The sequence below is a fragment of the Pleurodeles waltl genome, chromosome 7 (genome assembly GCF_031143425.1).
Source record: "Pleurodeles waltl isolate 20211129_DDA chromosome 7, aPleWal1.hap1.20221129, whole genome shotgun sequence".
In the NCBI taxonomy this organism is placed as follows: Eukaryota; Metazoa; Chordata; class Amphibia; order Caudata; family Salamandridae; genus Pleurodeles; species Pleurodeles waltl.
Window position 1 is genome coordinate 1283235508 of NC_090446.1, and position 27627 is coordinate 1283263134.

At 45.3% G+C, this 27627-nt stretch overlaps 1 protein-coding gene across 1 annotated transcript in view; it reads right to left on the bottom strand.

Annotated features, from left to right (window-relative positions):
• The window catches only part of LIG1 (DNA ligase 1), a 296484-nt gene that overhangs the window by 241077 nt on the left and 27780 nt on the right, over positions 1–27627 (bottom strand). Inside the window, exons 2-3 of the mRNA XM_069200497.1 lie at positions 9516–9618; positions 6158–6259 (exon numbers count right to left, since the gene is read on the bottom strand). Of these exons, the coding sequence (XP_069056598.1) occupies positions 6158–6259; positions 9516–9532 (119 nt within the window). The 5' untranslated portion in view covers positions 9533–9618. The remainder of the gene's footprint in view (positions 1–6157; positions 6260–9515; positions 9619–27627) is intronic.

A 27627-nucleotide genomic window follows, 5' to 3' on the forward strand; every position in this document is an offset into this window, starting at 1 on the left:
TCCGCGGGCCCCCGGGGGGAGGCCGGGAGGGCCAGCACCCTGTGCGCCCGTTCGATCGAGAACCAGGCTGACAACATCTGGTCAGGCATCCAGGACTTAATCCAGTTCTCTAGGAATTTGGACGTTCGGTTCTCTTCCACTCCCTCCGAAAGCCCACGAATCGTAAATTATTTCGCCTAGAGCGATTTTCGGCATCCTCGGTCCGTCAGTGAAGCTCACCGGTCCAGGTTTGCAACTGGGCCACCTTGGTTTTTAGTTCGGCAAGGTCATCCTCTGTTTATGAGACTCGAGTCTCAACCTCTGTTATGCGACCCACTGCATTTCTGAGGTCCTGTCTAATGAAGCCCACGTCCACACGCACTTCTCCTATTTTGGATTCTACTGCCAACTGTGAGGATTGGATAGCCAGGAGAATTGCGTTTACTCCGTCTGGTGCAGAGGCTTCCAGGAGGTGTGGTGACATTCCCATGGGAGGTCGCAGAGATGGTGTATTGCTCAATTTTCTGTTGTGAGGCTGGGGGTTGCTTGGCCACTCTCTTTCCCCATAGTGCTTCTGGACACCCCGGCACCCTTCCGCACACCCTGGATCAGAGGGGACCGTCCTCCGGCACGCAGGGGTTCTAATGTCACGTTGTCTTGCGGTGGGGGGGGGGGGGGTATAAACTTTCGTCCTGGTCCAGTATCTTTGCTCTGGACACACAGTGCATCAGCATGTGATTAGTGAGTGCGGTCCTGTGCCCCCCCCACCCCCCCGACAGGGCCAGGGGCAGCCGCCCTCCCAACTCCTGGGAGACTATCTGATGGTTGGATTTAATGTCTTCAGGTGCCGGGGTTCTTTTTAGGCTCTCATAGGGAGGGTGCAGTAGGGCATTATCCGCCTCTGTTGAGGATGCGGCTGTCGCACAGTGGCTCTCCTGGGCTCGCCCCCTCCATGGGGCAGGGGCAGGAAACCCCAGCAGCAGGCGCACATACGTCTCCCCCGGCGGCCCACCGGATCGTCTACGCCTCACAGGAAGGGTCGTGAGTGGCGCTCTGGGTTCAGACGTGCCCCCTCCTCGGTCTCTCTCGAGGTTGCCAGGGCCCGGCCCACGTGCCACACAGGCCCGGCCTCCCAATCTGTGGCTCTCTCACGGGGGCCCACAGCCCAGGCAGTCCCAGGTGTCCCACAGGGTCCCTTCGCCTCCCCCACTTCTTTTTCTTCGGGGACCTCACGTGTACGCCCCGGGGTCAGCGAATTTCAGGACCGGCTCACCTCTGGCCGCTGCTCCCGTCGTCGCAGACGGTCCGGTGTAGTGTGCTCCGTCCCCAGAGACTCCAGGGCCAGGTCGCGGGGCCTCTCTCGGCCAGGACCTCGGTTCTTCTTCGGCCTCTTGGCCTCGCCGCGTCCCAGGCTGGGGGGTGGTGTCTTGAGGCAAGGCTCACCCTCAAGGCCTCGCAGCCCACGTCATTCCGGTCCCAAGGCCTCCCAGGCTCAGCTCCGGCCGGGACGCATCTAGTTAGGGCCAGCCGCAGCAGCCCTCTCACGTTCCCCGCTACTCCGGGCTGAGGCCACGCCCGTCACCGCAGGTATCTACGGCCGCCCGGCAGACGGACCACTCCTCAGCTCCGTCTGGGGAGCGGGTCCTCGCGCCTCAACCGCTCCCCCTTCCGCAAGTCTCGCCGGATCGCCCGTCGGTCCGCCCCACCTCCTCACAGGGCCGCGCTCGAAGAGCGCAGATCACGTCCGCTCTGCTTCCCCGGCTCCAGACGGCCTCGGGCCGCTCTCAGATTCAGATTTTCGCCGGCTCTTTGGCCCCGGGGTCTGCAGCGGGAGGGGGTCTCTTTGGGGTCATTTAAACTGCGTCCCCAAATGCGGTAAGGTTCGGCTTTCCTGGTGGATGACGGAGGGGTCCAGAGCACTCTCAGAGTGCGATCGCCATCTTGACGCCCGTAGCCACGCCCCTAGCACTATTTTCTTAGCATGAAATGCACTCATGTGTCCATTTTGAGATGCAAAGCTGCATTTGCTGTACGAAAATAGTACTGAATGCAACAGAACTCAAATCGCAGCAGCAAGCATTCACTCGCTAAATGACTCACAATTACACAAACTGCCATAATTGCATAGTTTTTAGTAATTTTTTCGTCAAATGTGTAACCCAGAGTAACTACCATTCTAGTGTAATTAACAATTTTTCCAGACCATTCTTATGCTACCCCCATGGAGTTTTCCCTCTTAAACTGAGGAAGTACCAAAAAAACAAAATCTCATACGGCTAGTTCTGAAAACAGACGATGGAAAGATAAGTAGACTGGGCGAGGGGCGAACTGCAGCGGTCTTGCAGTGTCTCAATCACAGCTTGTGCGTGCAGTGATTCTGCCCTGTGCAACACCAGCTGACAGCACCTTGAACCAGTCAATCATGCCATGCTGCAAGAGCATAGCCCCAGTTGCTTGAGGCAACCTCTTTTTCCATAATCATCTCAGTGTAGATTTATCACATTGCACCTGCTGCCTCCTGCAAGACCAGAAACTAATTCTGAATACAGTTAGGACCAGAATGAACTTCAGTTTAAGCAGCAATAAGCACAGAGTTCACCGTCTGCCATCAGAAGTTAGATACAGCGTGTCAGATTTCCAGAACATCACACCATACACCAGAGACCGGGACTACTAGGATACCGGATACAAAATAAAAGGTCCTGCTCATTTAGCATTAAATGTTCCAGAAGCGTCTGCTCTTCTCCATGGACAAGGACTGATGATCCCTGCCAGCAGCAAGTTCGACATAATCAATGACAGTTGCTGCAAGAAGCTATCACTAAAATTGTATATTAAGAACTATGCCTTACTTTTGAGCCTCAAATTAAGGCCTTATCTGCTACCTGTTTCCTTACCCTTAGACCCCGAGAAGGCTGCTACACCTTATCCTTGTAGAATACGGTAGTACAATTTTCACACGATGATCACCTCCAGGTTGGATTACGCCAACAGCTTATATCTGGGGCTCCTGGCCTTTTTGAATCAGTCCTCAGATCATTCAAACGCTGCGGCCTAGCTAATTTTTAAGATTCCCCACCGGGTAGCAGTGTCTGGTTTCTTACGTCATCTTCACTGGCTTCCGGTGAATAAAATAATCCAGTTTAAGGCTCTTATCCTTGTCTTTACAGCCTACAATCATAGGGGTCCCTTGCATCTCAGACACCGCTTCAAGCAATATGATTAAGAGAGATCTTAGGTCCAACAAACCTAAACGTCTTCAACTCCCACGTATCCACAAGGCTAGGAGAGGTGCCAGAAAGAGCTTAAAAAAAATAATAAAAAAAAAAAAACTTACTTTTTGACTCCTGCATAAACATCACTTAGCACTATTGTATTAGGCGTTGGGTGGCAGATCTTTGCACTAGCGCGGGGACGCCTCTTATGTAGCTGTGCACTTCATAAATGCATTGTACTGTATATTAGGAAGAACTGGATAGGCCCCATAGGTGCAGATTCTCTTGCCTTTTGAAAAGCTTAAACCCAATACGTGTGCTATTTGTCAGAATAGCAAGACAAATTAGTGTGTTTCAAGCCTCGTTTCGATATGGGAGCCATCTATGTTGCCGCACAGAATAACATCAGCTATGCATTCTAAATCCAGAGAGGTTTTTGGCAGTCGTTTTCTGGAGCCAGGAAAGAGACTATTTTAAGTCTGACATAAATGTGTCATCAGGAGATAGACTACTTTTCACATTAGCCACCAAGAAATAGTGTACAGAGGTAAAACCTAAACATCTGCAAAACACTGCAGGTTAATACAAAAACATAATGGCCATGTTAGCAAGCTAGTTGCTGAAGAGGGGTCTCCCATGCATGTAACTGGCCGAACGGGGGGGGGGGGGGGGGGGGGGGGGTTGCTCAGGAGATAGCCACCCTACACCATAATTTTAGGATTTAGGAAGGAGATGAGTGACGCAATTAAGAATAAAATGTACCTTGGGCACATACTTGAAGAAGGCTTATAATCAGGTGAAACCGAGCTTAATGAGCACCAGTTGGAAGCACTGAAAGCACCCCTGGCGAAAGCTGAACCGACAGCAGTCAGTAAGAATCTGCAGGCAGGTAGGGCAGCGAGAAGGGATGGCTTTCCTATGGATTTATAGCATATATTCCCCAATTTATTATGAGATGCTCAATAAGCACTTTCCAGAGGGGCAAAATACTAAACTACTGCCAAATACAATGAAAGAGGTCACAATAATGATCCCAAAGCCGGATAGGGACCCAAGGCCCTGTATCGCCGTTTATGTATGATCAACTCTAACATGAAGACCCTGAGCAAATCACTAGAAAACTGGCTAATGAAAGTAGTAGGCAGTCTGGCTTTAAACCAAGTAGAAACACCACCCAAAATTCAAGGTGGCTCGTGTATTTAGCACTCTTATTGTAAGTAGTTGAGCAACAGTGTACTCTTGCAATACTAGATATTGAAGAAACCTTTCATGCAACATGGCATAAATACATGCTATGAATAATAAAGAGAATCGGAGTTGGACCTGGCTTTTTTGGGATGGAAAAAATGACTGAATCCACAGCAGAAGATGGGACATATAATGTTGGAAAGCTGGAAATAAAGACAGACACCGGGCAGGGTTGTCCACTCGAGCCAATGCTTCTTGAGCTAGTAGTTGACCCACTGGGGTTCATACGGAGTTTCCTGGTTTAAACGATGGACAGATTCTAGATAGTACTATATGTCAGTCCCATGACAGAGCTGGAAAGGCATGCAGTGGAACCAGGTGAAACATGAATGCTCAAAAATCTGCAACCCATAAAACATACAATAGAACAAGAACATGTATGCAAGTGGTCTCTTACAAAAACATACTGTCAGTTACACGGGAATTCACTTTAAAGCTAGAGGAAGGAGCTAAGATTGTAACATAAGATTGTCCATTTAATTCCAGTCATATGGGATTTAAGTGAGGCTAAAGGGTTATCCACGAATGGAGTGTTAATTCCCTAGGGGAGAGTTAGAAATAAGTGACTTTTCCTTTTTCGCTGTGGCAATCTTTTATGATATTCAGAAACAGTAAGAACCAGAAGCCTGATCGCCAGGAAACACAATGTAGAGCTGAGAAGTGGACAGATATTAAACATATGCCTGCCCAAGTGACAGTCCTGAAAGTCAGAGCCACCTGCAAAACACATCAAGGCACTAAATCATTCACAAGTAACGTCTCTCCAACAACAGGGCAACCACACTGGTTTAAAATTACTGCAAATCGTCACAGCCCTGCAGGACATGCTTAGGTGCAAACAGTAAATGCATTCTAAGTATAGGTTTGCAAACTTATCTTTTAGAGACCACTGGTGGGATTGGGTTTGAACAGAGACTCCTGCAATGGCAGAAGACTTAGCCAAGGTTAAGATGACATTTTGGGGTTAATATGGATAAACAGATCTTTCACCAAGCTACGTATCTTGTAAGGGGACACAGAAACCATATCCTATGAGTGAGATCAAAGTAAGTTTAATTTAGGAAAATTGCAAGAATATATTAAAGTAAAAATTCCTTTCTCTAATAGAATTAGTTAGCAACTAGCCATATTGGTTTCAGTGCATTGGAAAACCTTAGCCAGAGAACTCCCTTCATGTGGCATGTGGAAGGAAAACCAGAAATATAGCGTTCTACAGACGTAGTAATAAGCATACCCTCTGGCATCAGTGAGATGTGGAAAGGGCCACAAAAATCATTATACTGAATGTATACTTTGTGATAATTGAGTGACATTTTGCTAGGCATTCACAGGGAATCTATGAAAGATGCAGTGTGAAAGAATGAGGAGTGCAAACTATCTGAAGAAGCTGCGCTATTTATTTTCTTTTTTTTAAAGTAAAGTGACCCAGACTAAACTGGCCGGGGGAAGTAAACTGCATGTGACTGGGTCTCAAGTGCACGTGGTGAAAAAAGGATTTCAAAACGCACACAAAAGCCCACAGAAACAAAAGTTAAGATATATCAGCTTTTCCCCCAGTTAACCACAGATAATCCCGCCTTTTTTTTTTTTAACTCTAGAAAAATATATATATATATATATATATAGGTGGAAGTGGACACAGACAGAAATTAATGAAAGAGTAGGGCTGAGAAGGGACCAAATTGTTAGAGAACGAATGAAGCAGCAGTACATGCCCTTTGGGCGATTCCTCAGTTTTGGGACTTTTCGCCGCAGTCTTTGTTCCATCTTTCTCCTCCTTCTTTATATTTGCCCCAGGCTTAGCCTGGAAAAAAGACCTGAAATAAAGGAAAAAGACAATGTTATAATAATAATACAGGGAGTGCAGAATTATTAGGCAAATGAGTATTTTGACCACATCATCCTCTTTATGCATGTTGTCTTACTCCAAGCTGTATAGGCTCGAAAGCCTACTACCAATTAAGCATATTAGGTGTTGTGCATCTCTGTAATGAGAAGGGGTGTGGTCTAATGACATCAACACCCTATATCAGGTGTGCATAATTATTAGGCAACTTCCTTTCCTTTGGCAAAATGGGTCAAAAGAAGGACTTGACAGGCTCAGAAAAGTCAAAAATAGTGAGATATCTTGCAGAGGGATGCAGCACTCTTAAAATTGCAAAGCTTCTGAAGCGTGATCATCGAACAATCAAGCGTTTCATTCAAAATAGTCAACAGGGTCGCAAGAAGCGTGTGGAAAAACCAAGGCGCAAAATAACTGCCCATGAACTGAGAAAAGTCAAGCGTGCAGCTGCCACGATGCCACTTGCCACCAGTTTGGCCATATTTCAGAGCTGCAACATCACTGGAGTGCCCAAAAGCACAAGGTGTGCAATACTCAGAGACATGGCCAAGGTAAGAAAGGCTGAAAGACGACCACCACTGAACAAGACACACAAGCTGAAACGTCAAGACTGGGCCAAGAAATATCTCAAGACTGATTTTACTTAGGTTTTATGGACTGATGAAATGAGAGTGAGTCTTGATGGGCCAGATGGATGGGCCCGTGGCTGGATTGGTAAAGGGCAGAGAGCTCCAGTCCGACTCAGACGCCAGCAAGGTGGAGGTGGAGTACTGGTTTGGGCTGGTATCATTAAAGATGAGCTTGTGGGGCCTTTTCGGGTTGAGGATGGAGTCAAGCTCAACTCCCAGTCCTACTGCCAGTTCCTGGAAGACACCTTCTTCAAGCAGTGGTACAGGAAGAAGTCTGCATCCTTCAAGAAAAACATGATTTTCATGCAGGACAATGCTCCATCACACGCGTCCAAGTACTCCACAGCGTGGCTGGCAAGAAAGGGTATACAAGAAGGAAATCTAATGACATGGCCTCCTTGTTCACCTGATCTGAACCCCATTGAGAACCTGTGGTCCATCATCAAATGTGAGATTTACAAGGAGGGAAAACAGTACACCTCTCTGAACAGTGTCTGGGAGGCTGTGGTTGCTGCTGCACGCAATGTTGATGGTGAACAGATCAAAACACTGACAGAATCCATGGATGGCAGGCTTTTGAGTGTCCTTGCAAAGAAAGGTGGCTATATTGGTCACTGATTTGTTTTTGTTTTGTTTTTGAATGTCAGAAATGTATATTTGTGAATGTTGAGATGTTATATTGGTTTCACTGGTAATAATAAATAATTGAAATGGGTATATATTTGTTTTTTGTTAAGTTGCCTAATAATTATGCACAGTAATAGTCACCTGCACACACAGATATCCCCCTAACATAGCTAAAACTAAAAACAAACTAAAAACTACTTCCAAAAATATTCAGCTTTGATATTAATGAGTTTTTTGGGTTCATTGAGAACATGGTTGTTGTTCAATAATAAAATGAATCCTCAAAAATACAACTTGCCTAATAATTCTGCACTCCCTGTATAATAATTACTGATAGGACCAATTACAACAAGGATCAATACAGTAATATGAAAGCAAAAAAAAAAAAAAATGAATTACTGTGCAGAATTTTTTTTATTTTTAAATACCAGCTGCATGGTTTTTTCAACAACACATCCATCAACCTTCAAAAAGCCATTAATCTAACTCTAAGAGGGAACGTCTGGATGACAACACCATGACCAGGCACAAAACGCACCAGGTATCATTGATGTAAAGGAAAACGTCCGAGTTACATCCTTCATCACTCCCAGCACTAGATATCCATTTATTCCATTGCTTTGTGGCACAGAGCAGCCTTTAATCACTGTTTTCAATTAGTAGAGTTGTTCACCAGGCTCCATCAGCTATTGGCCATCGTTCACTCCCACAATGGACCAGAAACTCTATCTTTTATTCCTTCTCAGACTCAGAGGGCAGCCTTCTCAGTCTACTCCGTGGCCAGATGGAGTTTGCTGCATGCAGTGACAAGGTTGCTCTACATCAAGAGAACACTATACATTGTGAGCCTTACGCTTACATTATCAGGGGTTTGAGAACGATTTGTGCATATGCAGTAAGCAAACTACATGCCCTATAATACTCCTACATCTTCAATGAAAGCTCATAACTGAAGGTATGAATTTGTTCTGACCTGTAGCAATATGCCAACAGAGATTATGATCAAATGCATCTAATCCGCCAAAAGGAAATATGCACCATTTGCCGGGCAGTTGTCATACTTTGATATTACATATGTGGCAATGAGACCAGCTGCTTTCGAAAGTGAACACTGAAAATGGGGGGGGGGGGGGGGTAGGGGGGGGCAGATACCTTTCTCGGTGACATGACTCCTGCAAGAAGGCTGTCCCTGCTTGGCACATAACTGAACACAAGATGTGTCAAGATACCAGTAATGGGAGAAAAAGATGTAAGCCACCCAGATGCAATTTTTATTGCCACTTTCTAGTCCTCGCTGTTTTAAAATAATCTGGGATTACTCACAGGGCAGGTATAGAAATACTAATCCCTCTGCAATGGGTGTGCTCATCCGCTACCCAGGCAAAGGGCCAGATGAGGCTTATGCATTCACAGAGAATGGAGGTAACACAGGTGCTCTGTGAAGGTCAGCAAGTGCTCTACTGATAGGGTGAGCCACAGACATGCAAACAAATCTTTAATGTCATACTGCAGGATACTGGTACTACTACCCATCATGCACCGATTGCCATAATATGCCACTTACCGCCCTCCAAACTAGTCAGAATGAGCCAGGGCTCTGACGTGACACCCAACAGAAACAAAGATTAACTCCTCTCTATTGCTTCTCAGTCCATGCTTGACTGCCACAGAAGATTACAGATAGTGTCCGGCACTTTAGGACAAGGTGAACTTGCGCTAACTTAGTGTATGGAACCCAAGCTGCAGTGATTTTTATGTAACCTGCATGCCAAGTGCTTAAAGCTCAGTAGGTCAATACAGTTTCTCAGTCAGCGGTCGACACAATGACTTCTTCTTGTGCAAAGATAACCAAAATTGTTAGGACCACATTATGTTATTACTATTTCAATGTACCCCGAGACATCCCAATCGTTCATTTCCTCCAGGGCTACTGCCGAGTACCTCTAACCACTACAATCTGAACAAATCACTCACATGATGGTTCGCTGCATCGTGGAAGTCAAAGTGGATCACAAGGATGCAAATAGTCAGCCAGCCAGAACCTGCTTCCTTTTTGAAGGAACTTTAGAGAAATCCCCTGAAAAATAAGAATGCAGGTTTTTTTTTTTTTTTTTTTTTAGCTCAACAGAAATAACATTCATGAGAAATTTACCAACATGTTTGCACATAGTGGTCTACTTGGATTCAAGCATATCTCCATTTTATCAGGGAAAATACCAAAATGTCCTACAGTGGGCACAAACAATAAATAATAAAATAAATAGTAATAATTCAACTTTATTTCGGGAAGCATCCAAGAATACTCTTGTTCACTGGTCGTACAGTCTCCTAGTCATGGTTTGCAGAGTTTGTTAATCTACCAGAACAATATTATTAAAGTTGTATGTGGGTGAGCTAAAAGGGGATTTTACTGGTGTCACCCTTCAAACATTAAAACAAGAGAGTATTGCAACGGGCCCAGCTTTTCTTTTCCTTTTACATTTTTGACACTCAAATATTGTCCCAACAGGGTGATACATCTTCAGAACTATCAGTCTCAGTATACCACATCAAATCTTGTGAATCAGCTCCTGTGTTCATAAGGCAGGTTAAACAAGTGCATTCAAAATTGGCATATATATGTATATGTATGTATGTTATGGGGCAAATAGCAGTGGAAACCACTCATTTAGGGAAGAGGAACTCTTTGGGCAGAAACAGTCAAGCTTCCCTCCTTTACAGGACAAGTTAAGCCACAGCAGCAGAACAAACTTTTCCCATCAAAGTACATATTCAAATCAGGCGGCAGAAGTGCAGGCTTTGATTCTTCACACAACAGGTATATAGCATGGCAGAGGAGAAGCAAGCTTCCCTATCTCAGAAAAGGCAGGAAGTGAAATCTTATGCCTCAGAGCATTCAGCAGCGCTGACCAGCATAACCTTCCAGTTCATTACACATCTACACTTGCGGAATGAGTGACATGTAGGTTACAAGCAGTTCTCGAGCAGGTGTTTAACTCACTAAGAGTAATACTTAGCTGATCAAGGGAATATACAAGTTCTGATACCATTCTCAATTATCTGATCCTGCTGCTAGCACTGAGTGACCTGCTGTTTGTGTTGCTTTTCACTAATACGTCAGTAACATATGGAGCAGCCAAGCACATTCTAAGTATCTATGCTGTAAGGTGGCATGGAAGTGCCAACCGTTTCAAAAACATACTGAATGCACACACACAAAGTGCTGTGCACTTCCAGCCTTGGTGCTGCACACATTGAAAATTCCGAGGGCTGCCACTGATGTGCAAGACATTTCTATCTCAAAGGGACACTCCACTTTGTGCTCCAAGGAGATTTGCTTATAGTTAATGCTCTTGGGCATGGGGAGTTTGCGACTGTGGTGTTACTGACTGATGTTGAACAGGTTTGAGGGGTGTAGGCCAGAGCTTGATTAGTGCAGTAGATGCACCAGGAACTCTGTTGGCGTTCCCAACTGCCCTGGGGCTCATTGTAGCACAATAGAGTAATGGGAGGTTTGCTATGCTGCGCAGGGGAGTGCTGCTACTTGGTTTGCCTTCATAATGCCAAAGGCACAGAGCAGGTTAGTAGTCTCAGCAGGGAGTGCAAGCAAGCGAGACATAGCAATATGGGTTAATATGAGGGGGCAAAGCACAAACTGTCTATACCGGCTGGGAGACCGTGAAGGGGAACTGTCATCCACTTGCAGCTTGACCTGCCAAAAAGAAAGACCTCCCCGTGATCAGAGTTATCTATCCATCCTTCTGTCCGTCCATCCATCTGTCCGTCCGTCCGTCCGTCCGTCCGTCCGTCCGTCCGTCCGTCCGTCCGTCCGTCCGTCCGTCCGTCCGTCCGTCCGTCCGTCCGTCCGTCCATCCATCCATCCATCCATCCATCCATCCATCCATCCATCCATCCGTACCTCCTTCCCTCCAATCCACTGCATAACCAGCATAGATTCTGAAGGTCTGAGCCAGATGCAGGTCTGAACCACCCCACTAGGGCTATTAAACCCCTGACAGACAACCCTTGACTTTTAAAGGGGGTATTTTTTAGGCCATTTCTACCCCCCTCAGGTGGAGAGCAGCTTATTTTTTATTAGGCCTATCCGCCCCCAAGGGAGGGAAGAAAGCCCACCAGGAAATATTTAAATTAAAAATAAAAAAAATGGGTGGGGGGGGTAGGGGGGGGGCTCCATACATCCACCCCAAATAAATGGGGGCAAAGTTGTTCTGCCCACCGGTGGCCAAATGGGGCAATTACCCCCGATCCACTCCTGGACAAGCAGGGGGAGAGGGGGGGGGGGGGAATAGTTAGGTGACGGCTACTAACAAATATGGTCATGCTTAAGCGCCCACCCCAACTGAAGGGGGTAAGTCTTTCAGCTTTCCCTCGCAAACTAAAACATCTTATCCCACAGCAAGCAAGGGGACATTTGATTAGTTTGGCTTTACTTTAGGGATATGAGAGCTTGTCTATCTCGCAAAATCATCCCACTTAGAATGGTGAGGGATGCATTTTTTTGGACTTTGGGACGCTGCCATGTAGAAAAATCCACAAGTATTAGACACATCTAAAATCTAAATATCTGGGTGAGTCCAGGTTGGTGTGCTGCACAGGCACACTGCACCATTTTCTTACCCACAATGTCCTGCAAACCACCAACTTTGCAGGAAATCACATGTTTTCCCCACATTTTTTGTGATGGAACCTTCTGGAATCTGATGTGATGTGTCCACATTGTGTTTTGGGGCATTTCCTGCCATGGGCACTAGGCCTACCCAAACAAGTGAGGTACCATTTTTATCGGGAGACTTGGGGGGGGGAAAGACAGAATAGAAGAACAAGTGTTATTGCCCCTTGTCTTTCTCTACTTTTTTTCCCTTCCAAATGTAAGGCACTGTGTAAAAAAAAACAGACATCTATTTGAGAAATGCACTGTAATTAACATGCTGATATGGGGACACCGGAATTCAGAGATGTGCAATTAAACACTGCTTCTCAACACCGTATCTTGTGCCCATTTTGGAAATACAAAGGTTTCCTTGATACTTATTTTACACTTTACATTTCAGCAAATTAATGGTTGTATACCCGGTATTGAATGAAAACCCATTGCAAGGTGCAGCTCATTTATTGGCTCTGGGTACCTAGGGTTCTTGATGAACCTACAAGCCCTATATATCCCCGCAACCAGAAGAGTCCAGCAGACTTAACGGTATATTGCTTTAAAAAAAAAAAAAAAAAAAAAAAAATATGACATTGCAGGAAAAAGTTAGAGTAAAACGTAGAGAAAAATGGCTGGGTTTTTTTCTTCACCTCAATTTCAAAATGTTTTTTTTAATTTCAGCTGTTATTTCCTACAGGAAAACCTTGTATGATCTACACAAATGACCCCTTGCTGAATTCAGAATTTTCGCTACTTTTCAGGAATGTTTAGCTTTCCGGGATCCAGCAGTGGTTTCTCACCCATTCCTGTCACTAAGTGGAAGGAGGCTAAAAGCACAAAATAATAGTACAAATGGGGTATGTCCCAGTAAAATGCCAAAATTGTGCTGAAAAATGTGGTTTTCTGATTCAAGTCTGCCTGTTCCTGAAAGCTGGGAAGATGGTGATTTTAGCACCGTAAACACCTCTTGTTGATGCCATATTCAGGGAAAAAACCACAGGCCTTCTTCTGCAGCCCTTTTTCCCCCGATAAAAAAAAAAAAAAAAACAGACATTTTTGCTGAATATTGGCTAATTTCTTGGTCTCCTCCAGGGGAACCCACAAACTCTGGGTAACTCTAGAATCCCTAGGATGTTGGGGGGGAAAAAAGGATGCAAATTTGGCATGGGTAGCTTATGTTAATAAAATGTTAGGAGTGCTTAATCGCAAACTGTCCCAAATAGCCATAAAAAGGCCTGGCAGCAAAGGGGTTAAACAAGCAGGGATACTGGCTTTCATATTCACCTTATCCAAGGAAATCACTAATATATGAGGTAACTAGGATTGCCTTTCCACTGGTGATTAGAGTAGTCCTGAATCAAGAATCTCATCAGTAAAGAGCAATAAACGTACCACTGACTTGGTATCAACACAATTTGCTACCATAAGACAGCCATTGTTAATGATAATGCCAATAGGTTCTGGCCCTTCCTAGTGCTGACAGCAAGCACAATGTATTTTAAAACATGCTCATATTACCTTTCACTTACACAACACTGTCAAACACACAAACAAGAAGCTCTTGGTTGTGACAAAGGTTGGTAGTAATTGGGACTGCAGTGGTGGCCGCAATTATGGTGGTAGAAGTCACAATACATTTTTGTAGGAGGCTGGACTAGCTTGTAGTGAGTACCAAGGGGTACTTACACCTTGCACCAGGCCCAGTTATCCCTTATTAGTGTATAGGGTGTCTAGCAGCATAGGCTGATAGATAATGGTAGCTTAGCAGAGCAGCTTAGGCTGAACTAGGAGACGAGTGAAGCTCCTACAGTACCACTAGTGTCATATGCACAATATCATAAGAAAACACAATACACAGATTTACTAAAAATAAAGGTACTTTATTTTTATGACAATATGCCAAAAGTATCTCAGTGAGTACCCTCAGTATGAGGATAGCAAATATACACAAGATATATGTACACAATACCAAAAATATGCAGTATAGTATTAGAAAACAGTGCAAACAATGTATAGTTACAATAGGATACAATGGGGACACATAGGGATAGGGGCAACACAAACCATATACTCCAAAAGTGGAATGCGAACCACGAATGGACCCCAAACCTATGTGACCTTGTAGAGGGTCGCTGGGACTGTAAGAAAACAGTTAGGGTTAGAAAAATAGCCCACCCCAAGACCCTGAAAAGTGAGTGCAAAGTGCACTAAAGTTCCCCAAAGGACATAGAAGTCGTGATAGGGGAATTCTGCAGGAAAGACACAAATCAGCAATGCAACAACGATGGATTTCCAAACGAGGGTACCTGTGGAACAAGGGGACCAAGTCCAAAAGTCACAAGCAAGTCGGAGACGGGCAGATGCCTAGGAAATGCCAGCTGTGGGAGCAAAGAAGCTGCTACTGGACAGTAGAAGCTGAAGATTCTGCAGGAATGACAAGGGCTAGGAACTTCCCCTTTGGAGGACGGATCCCTCACGCCGTGGAGAGTCGTGCAGAAGTGTTTTCCTGAAGAAAGACCGCCAACAAGCCTTGCTAGCTGCAAATCGTGCGGTTATGGTTTTTGGATGCTGCTGTGGCCCAGGAGGGACCAGGATGTCGCCAATTGCGTCTGGGGACAGAGGGGGCGTCGAGCAAGACAAGGAGCCCTCTCAGAAGCAGGCAGCACCCGCAGAAGTGCCGGAACAGGCACTACGAAGTGGAGTGAAACGGTGCTCACCCGAAGTCGCACAAAGGAGTCCCACGTCGTCGGAGGACAACTTAGGAGGTCGTGCAATGCAGGTTAGAGTGCCGTGGACCCAGGCTGGACTGTGCACAAAGGATTTCTGCCGGAAGTGCACGGAGGCCGGAGTAGCTGCAAAAGTCGCGGTTCCCAGCAATGCAGTCTGGCGTGGGGAGGCAAGGACTTGCCTCCACCAAACTAGGACTGAAGAGTCACTGGACTGTGGGAGTCACTTGGACAGAGTTGCTGGATTCAAGGGACCTCGCTCGTCGTGCTGAGAGGAGACCCAGGGTACCGGTGATGCAGTTCTTTGGTGCCTGCGGTTGCAGGGGGACGATTCCGTCGACCCACGGGAGATTTCTTCGGAGCTTCTAGTGCAGAGAGGAGGCAGACTACCCCCACAGCATGCACCACCAGGAAAACAGTCGAGAAGGCGGCAGGATCAGCGTTACAGAGTTGCAGTAGTCGTCTTCGCTACTTTGTTGCAGTTTTGCAGGCTTCCAGCGCAGTCAGCAGTCGATTCCTTGGCAGAAGGTGAAGAGAGAGATGCAGAGGAACTCGGATGAGCTCTTGCATTCGTTATCTAAGGAATCCCCAGAGACAGAGACCCTAAATAGCCAGAAAAGAGGGTTTGGCTACCTAGGAGAGAGGATAGGCTAGCAACACCTGAAGGAGCCTATCAGAAGGAGTTTCTGACGTCACCTGCTGGCACTGGCCACTCAGAGCAGTCCAGTGTGCCAGCAGCACCTCTGTTTCCAAGATGGCAGAGGTCTGGAGCACACTGGAGGAGTTCTGGGCACCTCCCAGGGGAGGTGCAGGACAGGGGAGTGGTCACACCCCTTTCCTTTGTCCAGTTTCGTGCCAGAGCAGGGCTAAGGGGTCCCTGAACCGGTGTAGACCGGCTTATGCAGAAATGGGCACCATGTGTGCCCATGAAAGCATTTCCAGAGGCTGGGGGAGGCTACTCCTCCCCTGCCTTCACACCATTTTCCAAAGGGAGAGGGTGTAACACCCTCTCTCAGAGGAAGTCCTTTGTTCTGCCATCCTGGGCCAGGCCTGGCTGGACCCCAGGAGGGCAGAAGCCTGTCTGAGGGGTTGGCAGCAGCAGCAGCTGCAGTGAAACCCCGGGAAAGGCAGTTTGGCAGTACCAGGGTCTGTGCTACAGACCACTGGGATCATGGGATTGTGCCAACTATGCCAGGATGGCATAGAGGGGGCAATTCCATGATCATAGACATGTTACATGGCCATATTCGGAGTGACCATTGTGAAGCTACATATAGGTAGTGACCTATATGTAGTGCACGCGTGTAATGGTGTCCCCGCACTCACAAAGTCCGGGGAATTGGCCCTGAACAATGTGGGGGCACCTTGGCTAGTGCCAGGGTGCCCTCACACTAAGTAACTTTGCACCTAACCTTTACCAGGTAAAGGTTAGACATATAGGTGACTTATAAGTTACTTAAGTGCAGTGTAAAATGGCTGTGAAATAACGTGGACGTTATTTCACTCAGGCTGCAGTGGCAGGCCTGTGTAAGAATTGTCAGCGCTCCCTATGGGTGGCAAAAGAAATGCTGCAGCCCATAGGGATCTCCTGGAACCCCAATACCCTGGGTACCTCAGTACCATATACTAGGGAATTATAAGGGTGTTCCAGTAAGCCAATATAAATTGGTAAAATTGGTCACTAGCCTGTTAGTGACAATTTGAAAGAAATGAGAGAGCATAACCACTGAGGTTCTGATTAGCAGAGCCTCAGTGAGACAGTTAGTCATAACACAGGTAACACATTCAGGCACACTTATGAGCACTGGGGCCCTGGCTGGCAGGGTCCCAGTGACACATACAACTAAAACAACATATATACAGTGAAATATGGGGGTAACATGCCAGGCAAGATGGTACTTTCCTACAATTTTCAAGAACTAAAAAAAGTTGTGTATTGGCACAATACTTTAATACACATTACGCCGTAGGTATGCCGCCATATGGCCAGCACTGAAAACAAGGGGCAGCCATGTAGCATGGTTAGGGCAGAAGAGAAGGCCACTGTAACTGTGGCTCTTGGGAAGGAGTAGCAGGGAAGGTCAAGGGTGGCGGTAGAGCAGGAGTTGTGATTACTCAGAGCAGCAGTGGCACCCTCACAAAGAGTACAGAGTAGAGTAAGATTGAAGTCCTTTAACTGGCATATTGTCTTGTGTTAAGACAATATGCCAATAACAGGTCTTCAGCTTCACCTGCTTGTCTATGCATCCTCACTGTATAAGGATTTTGTTTTGTTCCGAACAATTTGAAAACCTGTACTTCATTTGTGCGGAGGGTATCCTTGGCTAAACAAGTTGTTTTGGTTCCTTTTGGGACCAATAACTTGGTATCTCTGGGTAGTAGGGATTATATACCTGACCAGCACTATATAGACTGCATGCTGCCTCTGACATTCCCCACTATAGTTACATCTTTATGTGGAGGTGCAAGGCATATTCCACTATTATCCCCATTGGTTTTACTCACCTATTCACAAATCCACCTACTCAGTTGGTCAGCTCAGCTAATTCTTATGTAATCCTAGATCATGAAATCCCAAACATTTGAACTAACTTACCTGCCCAATGTCTATGGTCCCAAGGGGACAGATGATAAATCACACAGTGCACAAGCTTCAAAAGAAGCATTTCAAATTCCCACTTAATCACAATCATGGGTACCAAAGACCAACAACAAAGATGGGTGGAGCACTTTAAAGAACTGCTGAATCAGCCTATGCTGCAGTTGCTACCAGACATAATGCCAGTTGACAAGGACCTGCCAATCGACTGCAGCAGATCAACCAAGTAAGAAATACGGCAAGTCAAACATCTGAGAAATGGGAATGCAGAAGGACCTGAAACATTCCTAAAGAGGGACTGAAGGCTGACATCAGTAAACATGCTCTACCCCATGTTTGGAAGGATCTGGGAAGAGTGAAAGGTGCCATCAGACTGGAAGAAGGGATCTCATCAAGATTCCTAGGAAACATGATCTGAGAAACTGTGCAAACTACAGATGGATAACTATCAGCCCCAGGCAAAATGTTCAACAGAGTCATCCTGAACAGAATGAACGAACAAGTAAATGCTCAGCTGTAAGACCAGCAAGCTGGCTTCTGCAAAGGTAAATCCTTCACAAACCAGATTGCAATACTGCACTTCAGCATTGATCAGTCGATGGAATGGAACTCCCTCCTCTGGAACAACTTGGACTTTGAGAAGGCAAACAACAGCGTGGACTGAAAGACCATTTGGAAACTCATCCTTCACTGCGGTGTGCCAGATTAAAAAAAAATCAAACAATCATCAGGAACTCTTTTGAAGGAATAACCTGCAAGATAGTCCATGGAGGACAACTCATGGAAGCCTTCTAAGTGAGTACTGGAGTCCGCCAGGGTTATTTGCTCTAGTCTTTTCTCCTCTTGATGGAGGCAGGCTACCGCATCAAAATATCCACAGAAAGAAATGGGATCCAGTGGACACCTTGGACGCAGCACTATAACCTGAGAATTGCAGATGACCTGGCTCTACTCTCCCATACCCATCTGCAGATGCATGAGAAGACTAACAATGTGGCAGCCACATAAGCATAATTTGGCCTCAACATCCAAAGTGGAAAAATCGAAGATTCTGTAGGCTAATACAGCCAGCACAACTGCAGTCACTCTTGCAGGCAATGCACTGGAAGAGGTTGAGCCCTTCACCTACCTGAGCAACGTCATAGACAAGCAGGGTAGCTGGGGCCTTGAGGCTGACTGCAAGGAGATGGTTACACCTGGAGTCAGATTGAAAGAATAGCCCAGGACCGAGATGGTTGGAGAGTCCTGATTGATGGCCTATACCCAAGGAGGGCTAGTAGGCAAAAGTAAGTTCAACAAAGACAAAAGGGATCCATAATAGGGAAATGCTTAGAGAAAAAAAGGCAGAAATGCCAGAGGGAAAGACTGAAGGAGTATGCCCCCTATCCCGGATGAGAGAAACATTATGCTTGTAACTAATACCAAGAATCACAGAAAACCCTCACAAATAAAATGTCATTTTGGATTATTCTTAAGATTCTCTCTCCCCATCCCCCCCAGTAGAAACTTTAGGAATGATTTGAAAGTGGGGGAGCCAAGGTTCACTTCAGCAAATGTCCCTTTGGGAGCTCTCCTACACCATTGAAATACTGCCCCCCCTTCAACATATACATACCCTTACACCCCCCACCACCACAGTTGTTCATGTGGCATGGGAGTGTAGACCTCCTGTGGCAGAGTTCCTTCCACACACACTTGCAACATTTCCAGGCACACAGAAGATAGTGTAGCCCCAAGTGTGGCTGTCAGAGAAAGCTACAGACTGCTGTTATGTCTGGGCATGGTTAGGCTGCCACAAGACAAGAGGTCTTACCAGAAAGGCAGTGGCTGACTGCCCTTTGGCAGAGGCAGCTGCATAGATATGTTCCAAAACCAGGGAAAGCAGCATATGAGTGAGCAGCCTGAAAAAGAAGTAAAGTGGCTTGCTAGGACAGTCCATGAGGTGCCCTGCTGAGGGTAAAAGCTGCATACAGATCTTGAGGAGCACAGTTCAGTGAAAAACAAGATCACTAGTATCCACAAGAGTAGAGACCGCATGGTGAAGAGGCATCCTCTTGAACAGTGTGGTTGGTGCTTGAAGTAAGACAGTAGTAAGAGAAGCTCAAACAGTCAAAGATCGAGGTTAAGGAACTTCACATTTAGTAGACACCTGATGTACTATTCAGAAAGAACTAGGAAAAGCAATGTCACCCAGACTGCACAAAGTGGAGGGGCTAGGTGATTTAGTAGTGTATTTTTCTGAACTTTGCAAAATAATCTACTACCAGAGTGCAAATCTGATGATATGAGTGGACTTAAGGGTCAAGCAACTGTACACTTGAAACATCGTAAAAGGTGGCATTTTAAGGATGGCCCGGACATCTTGAGAAAGAAATACTGCAGAGGCTGGATGGTGCACTAGAGAACACAAGAGCAAAATCAAAACTGTAATTCAAATCTGGCAGCACATTGGTTAGATCACAAACACAATCCAGCCCAATTAAGGTTTCAAATTCTAGAAGTCAAAGCCAGTCCTGAAATTAACAGCAGCAGATTGCGGTCAGAGAAACTCACTGGACCAGAAACAGAGACAGCTTAACCTTGCAGGGTCTCAAAGACAAATCAGAGATTGCATGTCTTTTTTTTTTTTTTTTTTTTAAACAGTTCCTTTTACATTCATATCAAAGGGAAACATACATAACAGAACCCAGAGTGACCACACTGTGCCATTCATCTTATTAAACCACCTTCACAGGTACTCAATATGTGGTCTATTAGGTGTGTTTTTGTTCATGTTAGGACTGTACTGGGAGTTTATATGTTCTCACCAGACACTGATGAGGTTTATTTTTATTGAGCAGGATGGGAGATTTAAAAATAAAAATGGAATGTACAGCTACAACATTCATTATTCTCATGTCAAAGCAGTATCACAAACAAAATTGGACCATCTCCCCCAAAAGCAATTAGAAATAACAAAAACTTGATAGGGTGCAACAGTGCAAATCACAAATTAATACAGCACATTTCATATTACAAGTAGCAGCATTTCCTTATTAAAGTAATCACTATCCTCACTGCAAAACATTATTTGAAACCAATTTAGACCATCACCCGAAGTAACTGGAAATAGAAGCAAATACTTATTAAGGTTCAACAGTGCTGAAAGTGCAGATCACAACATAATATAACATTTCATATTGAAAAGAGTGAGAATTCATAGAGCGTTGTTTGTAATCAGCGCCTTGAGACACTATGAGTGATTAGCCGCGCTTTACAAATATGTGATTGACTGACTGAATCATGATCCTCACTGCAAAGCATTATCTTAAACATAATCAAACCATCTACCCCGGAACAATTGGGAATAGCAGCAAAAACTTATCAATGTGCAACAGTGCTGAAAGAGCAGATCCTCACTGCGAGCCAGTATCTAAAACAAGATCAGACCATTTCCCCGCCCTCCCCCCCACCAAAGCAACTAGAAATGCTAGCAGAAACTGGATATTAAACTGCAACAGTGACAGAAGTGCAAATCCCATCATAAAATATAGCAGATTGAAACTAATTCTGACCATCACTCCCCCTGAAGCAATTGGAAATAGCAGCAAAGACTTATTATTAAAGTGCAACAGTGTTGAAAGTGCAGACAACACATTACATATTGAAAAGATTGGGCATTCACTCTAATAGAAGCATCTTTGACAGAGAGCATTGTTTGACAATTAAAAACATTGAGCCTTAACAGTACCAGGGTTATCTACAGCTCCAACCACACAAATTGCTCTCTTGATCTATTGAATAATAATCAACATTCACTAAGAGCAAAAACCATTACCCGTACAGGAAGCACATTAGAGCTAAACAGTGACCAAGTAAGTGATGCCAAGGCAGTAAGAGCTAAGGGGCTGGAAATGCAGCCAATACTGCCGTACGTTTCTTGAGAGTCCCTACCCTTTTGTCAAAGGCCTCTTCAAACGCTTGCATCCTTATTTTCCTAACCCACTGATGGTACGATGTAACCACTGCTGTATTCCAGTCCTGAAAATAAATCAGGGAACGGGCTACTGCGACAGCTATTGCTACAAAGTACTGCTGATATTTTTTGCAGATGGCATACCTCATACGAAGACCCAAACAGCACCAGCTTCGGGGTCAGGGAGCTCTTGATCCGGGTACTGCAACTGACTGCATGAAATACCTCACATCAGAATAGCTGTAGCCTAGGGCTGTCAAAGAAAATATGGACCCATCCACCACTCCCAATTACAAAACACCTAAAGCACTGATGTAGCCTGTTGGGTATTTAGTAAGCTGACCATTTGGATAGAAATGCCATACAATTAAAATTGTATGCTCTTAACGACCTATATCCTTGCTCACTAAGAAACTGCCATTCTTTACTATTTAACCTGCAGCTAGTTTCCTGAAAGAGTTTTTTGTAGCAGCTCGGGTAGTAATTTCTGATTGATATGCTGGCGTACCAGATGGTAACACTTCCCCCTCACCCATCAGTTTGGTTTCATTAATACAGTATACCATCAGCCGAGTAGGCTCATTCATTACCATATAATGGTTCTTTAGAAGACACTGATGCATTTAGTACCCCAGTACAATACAGAAGTAGTCTCAGAGAGTTGAATCTTATGCAACACAGTTTATTGCCACTGGCTTAAACACCTTTACTGTTAGTGGATTATAGCGTTCAATTGACAAGCAATTTTATTCATTTTTTTCTTTTTCTGCTTTCATCAAGTAATGTTCGACCCATCCTTGCAGGCAGGTTTCAGTTGTCACAGCTGGATTTTTTCTTAACATACTTTCATTTGTAGTAATGTGTCACCTTGGTCGTATCCATTCTTAAGGGTGTTGTGAGGTACAACATTGCTTTCCGGGCAACACCTTTTTTGGTTTACGAAGCAAATTAGTAGCTCACACCATTGGTTTCACCTTTCTTACTTAACCTGCACAGGTGCGGGCGGTTAATGGCCCTGCGGGCGCCCTTTAATATAGAGTGTTGCTTTATGACTCAGGCTTTGCCTGCAATGGTATAGTAGGTTTGGATGCAGCCTAGTTGTTCAGCTGCGTTTTACCTTTTCACGCACACCTCACTCAGTGCTCGTTTCATGAGTCCTCATTTCAATCTATCCGAAAGGTCGCGGCGAGTTAAATGGCTGACCGCGGTTGTCTAGAGGGCATTTGTTGAGTGCCGACGCAATAGGAATCACAACGGTTCTTACGGCTTTTTCTTTGGAAAGAAAGTTAGACTTGGGTTACACCGTCGGTTTTCTTATTGATAGCTCAGTATGTTGAGAATGTGTTCACTTTCACTCTTCGGAAGGTGTGTCCATCGGGGTGGACTCCATCCTGGCCTCCTCTTTTTTTTTCCAAAGTAATTGTGTTGAACAGTTTGGTGAGAGTTAAGTTTGTCTTGGTAAGATTTTTCACTGTGCACACCCGCCAGCAGGTAGTCATTTTCACCTTTTTAGGGTCGAGCCTGCGCTAGCTTTAGTAGTTAGAAAAGAGCTCAGAGCCCCGTCCATGTCACGTCAGTGTCTTTCATTGGTTCGTGGGCTTGCCTTTTAAAATCTGCTTGCTTTCATTAGTGGAAGGGATACATACCTCATGCCTTTTCCAGTGGTTTGCCCTCCTTGAGCGCAGCGTCCAAGTACTGAAAACATACGAGGCTCCCTGTTTTCCGTCCGGTTTGTGGACTACTTTTTATCTTTTTTCACAGCGCGATCTTGCTTGGCAAAAGTCAAGCACTTTGCATGACATTGACTCTGTTACATGGTTAATTGCACTTTTAGTTTTTAGGTTTCACTACAAGTGAACTGCAGCAGCACAATCGCGCTCTTTTTTCCCCATTTAATGTGGCAAGAAAAGTCCAGATGGGAGTTTACAACTGCTAATAGCTCTAACTCTGAGAAATGCGAGACCCGTTGCATTGCAAATGCTTGTTTTAGTCGGAGTCGGATTTAAAATGCAATCTGTTCTTGCTTGCTGTTGGACATGTCATGAAATTCTGGTTCATGGTTTTTAAAAATTCTTTTAAGTGATTTTGCTTTAAGATTTCATTAGTAATGGGAATCACTGGAGCAGGTCATTTGGGTGTATTTTTAGAACTACAGGCACTAGTGTTGCACATTTTGTTCAGTTCTGGTGCACCTTTTCCCTCTAGTGGGTATTGCGTGCAGGGAGCATTTTATGCATGCAAACAGACATTGTGGAACATATTGGTGAAGCATCATGTATCTATGAACATCTAGTAACTTGTGTTTAATGTGCTTTGTTGCCCTGTTTGTTTTGTTTCCAGCTTCCCTGAAGAAGTAACACTCTGGTCCCGAAATGCATTGGGAGATCAAGATTGTTAAAGAAAATTATTTTTGAAGGAATTGATTATTCTGACATATGTGGGGTTGGTTTCAATATCAAAAACGTTTGTTGTATTAGTGTTGCGTAGGTACAGACCAGTCAGGCCTGTTTCAAACATTCTTTGTTTTGACAGAATCATGTGTAACATTCATCCACTTGAAGGTATACATTAATGTTGTTTGCAATTTTTAGTTAGCAGCGCAATGTTTTCAAGTCACAACTGTGCATTGGTCAGTTCAAAGCACCAGAGCAAACGCTATCCAATAAATTCCGTCAATCCCAGAAATAGAACAACTGATAATAGATAGCAATAAACAGATTACAGAAAATCTAGACATGTCCATTAACATTAATGTTCTGATTCAACACATGGATAAGATCTGTCCCACCATAACTGACGATAAACAGAGAATCTGATCTTGAGGATACCACTACCACCCATGAGAGCCTAAGGAGACTACAACAGTTAGTTAATAGAGAAGAAAAGAATGCTTAAAGTAATGGAAGGCACCTATGTCCCAACTAAATCGTCTTTTTGGAAAACCCTGCACAGTTTTCAAAGACCAAGGCGCATTTGGCAAGTTGATAGAGCCCACTGGACTCCTATTCAGAGACTACAATCTAAAAGTTCCTAAAGACCGATAATGATGCTTTAGAGATGAAAAGATTAAGTAAACAAATATGACAAGGACCTTGAGAACACCTTCAACACCATGTGGTGGGACTATTTGCTGCAATTATTAGAAGAGATTAACTTCAGGTCTCGATTAATGCGCTGGATGATATGGGTGCACACCCACCGAACCAACAAGCCAAAAACTGGGAAACTGGTGTAATTACAAAGGGAGCTTGGTAAGGGTAAAAGCGACAGGGGTGCCTTTTGTCACCCCTGCTCTTTGTCCTAGCCACAGAACCACTAGCTAACATATTGCTATTAGAAATAGCCGACATGAGCATCAATTTAGGCCTCAACACATTTGGTGTTGCTATACACAGGAGACAACATTGTGTACATGAAGAACCCACACTTGCTTCAACTATTAATGAGTTCAGAGAATCATCTGGACCGACTACTAATCAGTCCAAGTCATGACTGTTTTCTATGGGGCACAGGTGCATAGATTGAGCACAGAGCTCCCAGATTTAGGTTGGGCATGGCAGCTCCTTTAAGTATCTGGGAATTAATGTGGTGCATGCTGAAGAGGGCACAAAAAATATTGGAGGGTTGTGCATGGAATGGAACAAGCCATCATCTTCTGGCAGAAGCTACCATTGTCTTTTGTGGGTGGCACTTACTAAGATGATCCTGGTCTCCAGATGTCAGTCTATCAAGGTATGCGGTTTCTACTGCCCAGGTCTGTTTTTTGTACTACTGACTCTGTACCGACTGTGCTTTTATGTGGGGGGGTCATGGCCTAGAATTAGGATGGGCACCCTGAATTCTCCTATGAGAAGCGAGGCTTATTACTCCCAGATTTCTAGTATTACTACTTAGCATCGCAAATGCAACATCTACCACTGTGGAGGGATGAACATGCTAATAAAGGAAGTCATCCTGGCTGTGGCACACGAGGTGCAGAGGCTGAGGCACATCCCACTTAACAGCACTGATGTCTCCGGTCTGGGTAAAATTTTGTAAATATGTGGTGGCTGCAACCTCCTTTCTGTCAGATGCAGAAATAGGGAATTGTCCAGTTTTTCATCCCCTGAAATGGGAGGCTGAAATGGCGATGTAAATTGACAGAGTGGAGGGAGCTGGGTGACATATGATGGAGGCGCCAAAATTCCCAGCGAGTACAAGCCAGTTTGCCAAGATGACAGCCACTGCCACTCTGCACTGACCGAGCTCTTCGGCGTGATTCCCTGGACTACCCTCACAATCAGCCACGAAGCAGACAGCTGCTGAGCTCATGGAGGGGGTGCAAGCAAGTGTTTTTAATATACAATACGATAGGACAGCGTATGGGGACTGTTGACGAACCGGCTAAATGGGAATGGGACTTAGCTGCCCCACTAAGAGCGGTATTGGACCAAGGTGCCGACGTACCATATATAGTAATGCTGGTTTCAACCTTGTCCAATTTAAGATACTACATTGGGCCTACATCACACCACAAACACTTAGGAACATATACTAGAGACAGGCAGATGAGAGCCCATGTTGCCGGTAGAGTGGGGCATACCTTTTACATATGATTTGGATATGCCTGGTGATCAGTGAATACTGGGGGAAGTGGTGGGGGCCCTAAATGGAGTACAGAGTGCGCGATTAGTTACTCTCTAAAGCAGTGTATAAACGGCCTACACCCTATATCTAAAAAAAGGGATAATGCTGGGACACACTGGAGGAGCTCTGGGCACCTCCCCTGGGAGGTGCAGGTCAGGGAAAGTGGTCATTCCCCTTTCCTTTGTCCAGTTTCACGCCAGAGCAGGGCTGGGGAATCCCTGAACCGGTGTAGACTGGTTTATGCAGAGATGTGCCCCATCTGTGCCCTTCAAAGCATTTCCAGAGACTGGGGGAGGCTACTCCTCCCCAGCCCTTCACACTTATTTCCAAAGTGAGAGGCTGTAACACCCTCTCTCAGAGGAAATCCTTTGTTCTGCCTTCCTGGGGCTGGGCTGCCCAGACCCCAGGAGGGCAGAAAGCTGTAGTGGAGACCCCGGAAAGGCAGTTTGGCAGTACCCAGGTTCTGTGCTAGAGACCCGGGGATCATGGAATTGTCACCCCAATACCAGAATGGTATTGGGGTGACAATTCCATGATCTTAGACATGTTACATGGCCATATTCGGAGTAACCATTGTGATGCTACACATAGGTAGTGACCTATGTGTAGTGCACGTGTGTAATGGTGTCCCCGCACTCTCAAAGTCCAGGGAATTTGCCCTGAACAATGTGGGAGCACCTTGGTTAGTGCCAGGGTGCCCACACACTAAGTAACTTGGCACCTAACCTTCACCAAGTGAGGGTTAGACATATAGGTGACTTATAAGTTACTTATGTGCAGTGATAAATGCTGTGAAATAACTTAGACGTTATTTCACCCAGGCTGCAGTGGCAGTCCTCTGTAAGAATTGTCTGAGCTCCCTATGGGTGGCAAAAGAAATGCAGTTCCAGGAGATCCCTATGGGCTGCAGCAATACCCTGGGTACCTAGGTACCATATACAAGGGAATCATATGGGTGTTCCAGTGTGCCAATCACTAGCCTGCAGTGACAATTTTAAAAGCAGAGAGAGCATAAACACTAAGGTTCTGGTTAGCAGAGCCTCAGTAATACAGTTAGGCACCACACAGGGAACACATTTAGGCCACAAGCTTAAGAGCACTGGGGTCCTGGCTAGCAGGATCCCAGTGACACATATCAAACACACTGACAACATAGGGTTTTCACTATGAGCACTGGGCTCTGGCTGGCAGGATCCCAGTGAGACAGTAAAACACCCTGACATATACTCACAAACAGGCCAAAAGTGGGGTTAACAAGGCTAGAAAGAGGCTACCTTCCTACGGTAGTACACACAGTTTAGGTTAAAATAGCATATAGCTATTTTAAAAGTGGGCACTGCAAAAATCAACAGTTCTTGGGGGAGTTAAATAAACGTTAGTTTCTCAGGTAAGTAAAGCACATAGTCAGTCTCCTGGGCATAGGCAGCCCACTGTTAGGGGTTCAAGGCAACCCCAAAGCCACAGCACCAGCAACACAGGGCCGGTCAGGTGCAGAGGTCAAAGGAGGGCCCAAA